The sequence below is a fragment of the Triticum aestivum genome, chromosome 6B (genome assembly GCF_018294505.1).
Source record: "Triticum aestivum cultivar Chinese Spring chromosome 6B, IWGSC CS RefSeq v2.1, whole genome shotgun sequence".
Classification (NCBI taxonomy): Eukaryota; Viridiplantae; Streptophyta; class Magnoliopsida; order Poales; family Poaceae; genus Triticum; species Triticum aestivum.
This window is the reverse complement of record NC_057810.1, coordinates 51276331-51284578: the sequence shown is the minus strand read 5'-3', so window position 1 is coordinate 51284578 and position 8248 is coordinate 51276331. Positions and strand designations below refer to the sequence as shown.

Below are 8248 nucleotides of genomic sequence, written 5' to 3'. Positions count from 1 at the left end.
ATCTAAAACCCGGCCAAAGGCCATAAGAAAGCACAATAGCTAAGTTGACATTTGATGAGCTCGTTCGGGATACGGATCCGATGATCATTGACCGCCATGGTGGCGGGAAGGAAGAGGGTGCCGGATTTAGCGCCCGTCTTTTCAGGTCCGTTGAGTCCATGGACTTGCTGCCGGCATTGGTGTTTCCTCGTTAACTTCTTCCTCTGCTTCGACCTCCACCGCCGGAGCAACGGATCCACACAAAGCATTGTCTCCGGCAAGCGATTTGAGCGGTTAGGACGGAACATGGCCTCATGTGGATATGCTAGCAATCTACAATAGCCCTGTGGCCATAACATCTCCGGGGAGGTCATCGGAGTCGGAGGGTTCAAGACACGATTGCATCCTTGTTTTTCCTAATGGGGTCCTAATGTAAACCTGGAGAACTTGTTAGTAATTTCCTTTTCCTTTGGGGTCCTCTATGTAATGTTGCAAAACTGTTGTTATTATAGTGCCAGCTCTGGGACCTTCGTATCCCTTCCTGTGTTTAAAAAAAACAGGCTGCTCTCAAGTCAACTGTTCCCTTTCTAGAACACACCTCCTTTCAAGTTACACCCATCCTTGTAGGATGATTCCCAGCAAACAAGGATGCTTATAATTAGTTAAGTCAAGATTAGTTGCTCATTCCCTCAAAAAGAAAAAGATTAGTTGCTCATAAGGCACAACTTGTGGCACCTACCAGGGTTTCCACTCGACTTGACCCCGCGTCGCCCTTGCTAGGGTGACTCGGGCGAGGCCGAAACCCTAGCCGCTAGGACCGCTCCTTCCTTTCCTCCCCCCTGACACCGTCGGGCTAAGCCCCGAGGCCGACGACGGTCACGGGGGTCGATCTCCCTCTCTCCCGCGTCATGGGTGTGGTGCGGAGCCCCTTGGCGGCGCGACTGCCGGCCCTGCCTTGGGTTGCGGCTGCGCGATGGCCGACCCTGCCTCGGGCGGCGATGGCTGCGGGCGCGGCTTACTACCTTGCTTTGGGCAGCGGCTGCGGCTGGATTTGCGGTGGCGGGTGATCTGACCTTGGACCAATGGAGGTGGCATGGAGGGCCTAGTGGGTGGGTCGGCGACATGCGTGGTCTGGCCTTCGGTCAGACAGATCTGGCCGGTGCGGACTGCCCGCTGCTCGGCGGCACTGATCGGTGGCGACCCAAGGACACGATGCTAGATGGAGGTTCGTCGAGCAAATCGGGCTGAAAACCTTCCTCCCAGATAGTTTCCATGGCTGGTGGTGGCGGCGCTCTTCTGTGTCGTTCCTTCTTGAAGGCATCATCGTGGAGAAGCTCCATACCTTTATCCGCTACCTCCGGGAGAAACCGTAGATCAGTCGATCAGATGACACAGTGCTCTTGTGTCATTCCCCCCTTGGGGGCTTCATTCTTGGAGGGGTGCATAGGCTCGAGGACATAATGCTAAATGGAGGTTCGTCGAGCAGATCAGGGTGAAAAGCTTGCTCTCGGCTAGTTTCCAAGGCCGATGATGGCGGCACTCTTTTGTTTCGTTCCCTTCTTGAAGGCATCGTCGTGGAGAAGCTCTAGACCTCCATTCGCTACCTCCGGGGAAACCCTAGATCAGTCGATCAGATGACGTGGTGCCCTTGTGTCATTCTTGGATGGGTGCATAGGCTCGAGGGACCAGTGGACGACTTCTGCGGTGGAGCGGCGGTTCCTGTGACACATCGACGACGTGGAGTCTTGATGGTGTGGCGCTGCAGGTCTATGACGGATATGTGATAATGGATGTGCATAGGATGGTGGCGTTGTCTGGCGCCGTGGTGGCATCGACGACATGCCTCACAAGGTGGATGCATCAGTACCTACTCTTAAGATGGATTGATGGAAGAGGATGGTGATGGCCTCTGCAGCGTGCGCATGTGGTGCCCGCTGAAAGTGCGCGCATTGGACCGGTGTGTGACTCAGACCCGACAATTCATCTTGGTTGGAGCCTCCGGCTTTATATGTTGTATTTAATTTGGTGTGAGGTCTGGGTATGCGGCCTGACAATTTGCACCCCTTAATCAAGTGCATAGGGGTAGCGACATATGTCGTCAAAATGATGGCTTTAGACATACTGATGCATTGCTTTGTAAGGTTTAAATAAATAATTAATAAAATAGTTGCATGCATAGCTCTGATGCAGAGGCCGAGGTCATACTCATTTTCAAAAAAAGATAGTTGCTCATGCAAGCGCGCACAAGTTCATATGCTAGCATATAGATCGAATCATGTGAACACACCTGGGAGAACCAAGTCATGGCCCTCTCTGGTTAACACGTAAACATGGTTTTAGATTGGCCTAATCAAGATCAAAGACCGGATGAAAGCACAGTGGCTAAGTTTGACACTCCATGAGAGCATGGTTTGACACATTCTAGCTGGCGCCATCAATGATAACTCCGGTGGTGCCACTATTGTCAACCTCCCAAGATCTCATGCATCAGTCAAGTCTCATATTCCTTGTCTGCTTTTGGAACAAGATGGAGAAAAGGACATGAAAGGACAGCCAAACTAATTAGCCATTCATCACTTGTGGTGGTAATTAGGAGGAAAACGTAGGTAGCTGGCTTTGCTCGGTCAAACAAACTGATTAACCACGGGCTAGATGTGTGGTGTGATATTCGGACCAATTCCAGCCACACCCAACAAACCAAGGCGAAAAACAATTTTGTGATACTAGATGTATGACATCTTTAATAATATTGGTCTTATATAGACTTGTTTTTACTTCAACATGAAATTGATGCCCTTTTCTCCTAGGATATTGTACTAATTATTATATTTCTATAATCGTATATTTTCAGTCTGGAATAGGTTTTTTCTAGGCAATTCCCTCACAATTGAAACCCACAATATTTTTTTGCCTTCCACTAGCATACATTGGGAGCGTTCTCCGAGCTAAGTTTTTGAATCCTCGCTATCTAAATAACCAAGTATCCACATATGTTTAGCAGGTAGTAAAAAAGAATATATTTTGAGCATAAAGTAAATATGGCCATTGTTTTTTCTTTATGGAAAATTTGGTCTTTGTTTCCAGGAGGATGTAAAATAGAACTAATCAGTATCTTTTTTTAAAGGAGGTATAAAAGATTCGCCTTGTCTCATTACTTAAGTAGAATTATCTGGTTAATTAGCGAAAAACCGGACGAAACCATCATAATAGTCCACACGGAGCAACCTCGGCGAACCCGGCTACTCACACACACACACACACACACACACACACACACACACACACATCATCCAAAGGGGAAATCGCCTTTTCATTTCGAGGTCACAAATGAGAAGGTTATGATGCAACTCTCGATGTATTGATTGTACTCACGGAAGAAGAGATTAAAGTAGGTTTTCCAGACATAGTAGTTGGCCTTGGAGTGGGAGAGTTTGCTCGGGACGTGATCGAAGAGAGGGACGTCGTGGATGTGGGGCGTTGAGAACCTCAGAGTTGGAACCAAAGGTGGAGGCGAAGGGGTTGTTGGGATTGCTGCGGCTAGAGGAAGACATGGCGGTGGCTAGCGAGAGGAGGTGGGTCGGTCTCGGTTAGGGTTCGGGATTGTCGGAGAAGTGGCTGCAGGGGTGGGGAAAAGAGGGGAGGGGCCGGAGGGCGCGACACGATGGGAGGAAGAGGTGCGGTGGAGGGAAGGAGAAGGGGCGGCGCGGTGCGGCAGCTAGGAAGATAGCGGCAGCGCGGCTAGGGTTAGGACCAAAGGAAGGCCGATACCATGCAGAAGATTATGATGCAACTCTCGATGTACTGATCCGGTGCAAGCGCACGTATATATGATGTTCAAGGTGGGCTATATAACCTCAACAACAAAGGAAAAAGGAGGTGGGCAAGGAATACAGATATACATTACATGCAATATATACTCAACAACAAAGATTACACATCTGCTGTTTTTTGGACATTTTTACACGCAGCTGGAAGAAGACTCGCCTTTCTGGGCAATATACTAGAGAAATGGAAAGCGGCACGCGGAGTTTGAGCTGAAAGAGAGAGGTGGAGTGTGGTCCGGGGCAGGCGGAGGCCGGCCACACGGAGGAACAAACAAAGCCGGAGACTTTCTCTCCCCTCAGTTTGCAGCGTCCGCCCCCCCTCGCAAGCTCTCCAGTCTCCGCTTACTTATCACGGCCTCCCCTTGACTTCCCCTCCCCTCTCCCCCATTCCATACTCGTCTTCTCCCTCCCTCCCTCCTGTCTCCTCCTCCGCAAGCAACCCTCTTGCGTCGTTCCTGCTGATTGGCTCCGGCGGGAGGGAGGAGGGGGCGCAGTGAGATGGGGAACATCTGCGGCGGCGCGGGGAAGGCCGATGTGGCGGCGGACTACCGGCCGTCCAGCCCAGGTGAGCACCAATCTGGCCCTCCATGAACCTGATTCGGGATCCCCTTTTCTTCCTTTCCGCTGTTGTTTTTCACGCCATCTCGTCGATGGCTGGATCCCGCGAGCTCCCGGCGGGGGGTGTCTTGGTTCCTGCTCGGAGGTCTGTTTCTGTCGTCTGCCGCGCAGAGACGCCGTCGTTGTTGCCTCGGCCAAGACTCTGTTTAAGTTTAGTCTGATTGGTTCCGATTCTTGGTTCTCTGAGCTCAAGGTTGTGCTGCTTCTTTCATGTCCGCCACTCAGTCGTCTGTCGAATTGTTTAGGGGTTGGTTGGTGGCACTGAATCAGGACAGGCCGTTTAATTTCTTCCTCTTCTCAGATTTCCCCTGTTCTTCGCACGAGTAGCAGGGACGGGAATTGACTGAATCAGTATCATACAACCATAGTTTTCCAATCCATGCTATGCTTGATGCTTACTTCTCCCTGTTTAATTTACGAGTATTTTGTCAGGGAAAAGAGTAGTTTTCTTTTCCCTGTTCCATGAATCAGACAGGCTGAACCAACCATATGTTACTGACGCAATCCAAACTGTTTGCTCACAAGGGGAACCTCTCCCATGTTCTCTGTAAAATCTCTCCAGTAATCAAATTCAGTATGTTAAAAACGTGTTGCTTGTTGTGTGACAGGAACATCCAACTACAAGACGAGCGGCAGCGTCACCACCAGCAACAGCACCACGGGGAAGCTCTCCTCGGGGGGCAGCAGCACCTTCATGGCCTCCGCGGGCAGCGGTGGCACCAGCGGGGGCTTCGACGAGGCCGCGGCGGGCTTCCTCGAGGGCCAGATCCTGGAGGCGCCCAACCTCCGCACCTTCACCTTCCTCGAGCTCAAGACGGCCACCAAGAACTTCAGGCCCGACAGCGTGCTCGGGGAGGGAGGGTTCGGGAGGGTCTACAAGGGGTGGGTGGACGAGAAGACGATGAACCCCACCAAGAGCGGCACCGGCATGGTCGTCGCGGTCAAGAAGCTCAACTCAGAGAGCATGCAGGGGTACGAGGAATGGCAGGTGAATATTTGCTTGAGCTCTCTGAATTCCAAATTGATGAGTATGATGAGCACTGGAATTTGGGGGTTTGACTTAGCTTTGTTTGCTCTTGATTGATGGTAACTTCGATTCAGCTTCGGCACATGTGGAACAACTGCTATGAGTTTACTTTTGTAGTTTTAGCTGAGTTTACAGTCCACTCTCTGCACACACACGCACACCATTAGTAGTCAGGTTTAAACAAATCACAGCAATTTTAAGATTCTCCTGGTCGTTACATGCTTACAGTTATGGTTCCGTGTGCTTTGTTTAACTTCTGATGTCCTGGCTGCTAGGTCTATTATATCGTAATGGAGCTGTGCTGTCTGGCCAGTGCCATTTGACTAATGCTAACCAGAGTCATTTTGTTTGAAAGTGGTATGATAAGCTGTTCACAACTGCTGACCAGGAACACCCAATAACCCACATGTTTATCACAATGTAGCTGCTTCTATTTTTGTTTGGTCAGCTCTGGTACATATAAAATGCTACTATTAGGCCAGCAGACGTGACTCGGCGCTCCTAGTTTAGTCTAACAGAATCATTGTTTCCAAAGGTTGCTGCAGCTGCTGTATCTGATGAACATTTCTGATTGTCAACTTGCAGTCAGAGATAAACTTTCTGGGAAGGCTCTCGCACCCAAACCTCGTCAAGCTGTTGGGCTACTGCTGGGAGGACAAGGAACTGCTGCTTGTCTACGAGTTCATGGCCAAAGGGAGCTTGGAAAACCATCTTTTCAGAAGTGAGTTATTAGTGGTTTTTCTTCTCTGGAATTATTGGAAGCAGTTGCAATTCTTGAGCAACCAGTTGAATTCAAAATACTGATGTTGGACCCTATTGCATTTCTGTAGAAGGATGTGCTCCACTGTCATGGGAGCTGAGGCTGAAGATAGCAATTGGCGCAGCTCGAGGACTTGCATTCTTGCATGCATCAGAGAAGCAAGTTATCTACAGGGACTTCAAGGCTTCCAATATTCTTCTGGATGCAGTAAGTGTAGTGCTATGCAATGCACCCTTTTATCTGTTGTCTATTTATCAAGGTCAAATGCTGACTGCATTTTTATTTTTGCAGAGTTATAACGCAAAGCTCTCCGACTTTGGGCTTGCTAAGCTTGGACCAACGGGTAGCAACTCTCATATCACGACCAGGGTGATGGGCACCTACGGATATGCGGCTCCGGAATACGTGGCCACCGGTATGTGTCCTTATGCCTGTGAATCACAGATATATATATGATCAGATAATGCTGCCTGCAGTCGTTGTGCCAGCCATGGTACAAACTGAAGCATAAACACATGCCTGATAGGTTTAGTATCCCCATATAGCAAATGAATTCTCACTTTGGTTTTTTTTTCTCCAAATTTAGAGTTTTACATCAAATAGATTTGTCAACCATTCATGGGCCATGACAATTGCTCCTGTCTAGTGGACAGTTTCTCAAATTAAACTACTCCATCTGCTAACAATACCTTTTATGTCAAATGGGCATTCCTCTGCTTCCACCATCTATGAAAAGACCATACACTCACTCATACCATGCATTTACTATTTTCCAGTTAGTGTGCATCCCATATGTGATTCTGAATTCATTATCTGACTATAATACCTTCTCAAGTTGTTGGTAGCTTCATTCATCCAGTTATCCATACAAAATTTGGAATTTACAAGTTGCTTTCTTAGCTGTTGATTGCTTTTCTCACCACATGTTCTGAACCATGTCCAGGCCATTTGTATGTCAAGAGCGACGTTTACGGTTTCGGAGTCGTGATGCTGGAGATGCTGTCCGGCAAGCGAGCACTGGACCCCAACCGTCCCAATGGACAACAGAGCCTCGTTGACTGGGCGAAGCCCTACTTGGCTGACCGGAGAAAGCTCGCCCGTCTCATGGACCCTCAGTTCGAGGGACAGTACAACTCCAAACAGTCCCACCAAGCGGCGCAGCTGACGCTGAACTGCCTTGCCGGTGAGCCCAGGAGCAGGCCATCGATGAAGGAGGTCCTCGAGACGCTCGAGCAGATCGAGGCACTGAAGAGCCGAACAAGGGAGGCAAGAGGAGGGAACGGGACGTCATCCAGGGACCGCGCCCACGGACGCTCCGCTGCAGTGCACCAACGGTCATCACCACGGGCCAACGGTGATGGTCGCCGTGGTTCGAGGGCCACCAACGGCCACGCCACGAAGGCACGATGATCCCCAACCGCCTGTATGATGATCTGCTGCCGGTGATGACGTTCTTCCTCTTCCTGTACATACATGTCCTAATTAAATTAATTTTTGTCTGATGTTGGTGTTGAGCTTGTGTCGGATCACGGTGAGTGTAAAATACAGCAAGAAAGAAAATCAGATATATCATGTAACTGTATATTGTGAACACCTTAGAAATGGCAGAGGCAATAATTCTTCGGTGTTCTATGATTGTTTGGCAGTTTGTTGGACAGTAGATAGATACCATGTTTTTTTTTTGGAGCTGAACTTTGCGAGGTTAATCGTATGGTTGTCAGTACATTCTGGGTATGAATCGGCATTTTCATTTGCTTGTGAATCTGTGATGGGTATAATATAAATGCAGTATGGTGAATTGGCCAAATGAATCCAGTGTGCAGTGACATGACATGATGATATTGTCTGAAATGGCAACTGAATTGGCATGGCATTGCTGCTAGTCTTCAGTTGACTGACCATTTTTTGGTGACTTGACTTGTTCCAAGTTGCAGTAGCTGCAGTTGCATATAAATTATCAGTGTGAATGATGTGATGGTGCCAACCAGTTGTGAACCCTATTAAAAGTTGGCCGGCAATGTTGATTTCACAAGTCAAAGC

General features: G+C 49.0%; 1 protein-coding gene across 1 annotated transcript; it reads left to right on the top strand.

The window, feature by feature from the left end:
• Window positions 1-4062: 4062 nt before the first annotated feature.
• On the top strand, window positions 4063-7960 carry LOC123135707 (probable serine/threonine-protein kinase PIX13). Its single transcript, XM_044554889.1, has 6 exons — window positions 4063-4368; window positions 5030-5409; window positions 6034-6169; window positions 6279-6415; window positions 6500-6623; window positions 7152-7960. Exons 1-6 carry the CDS (start codon window positions 4302-4304, stop codon window positions 7616-7618), a joined length of 1311 nt encoding a protein of 436 aa, XP_044410824.1. The 5' UTR covers window positions 4063-4301; the 3' UTR covers window positions 7619-7960.
• The last annotated feature ends 288 nt before the right edge of the window (window positions 7961-8248 follow it).

Excerpts from the sequence above, each read along its gene's own strand:
- LOC123135707 (XM_044554889.1), top strand. The coding sequence starts at position 4,302 with ATGGGGAACATCTGCGGCGGCGCGGGGAAGGCCGATGTGGCGGCGGAC. Across the intron at positions 6,416-6,499 it reads CCAATATTCTTCTGGATGCA|AGTTATAACGCAAAGCTCTC; the intron begins GTAAGTGTAGTG and ends TTATTTTTGCAG. Across the intron at positions 6,624-7,151 it reads TCCGGAATACGTGGCCACCG|GCCATTTGTATGTCAAGAGC; the intron begins GTATGTGTCCTT and ends AACCATGTCCAG.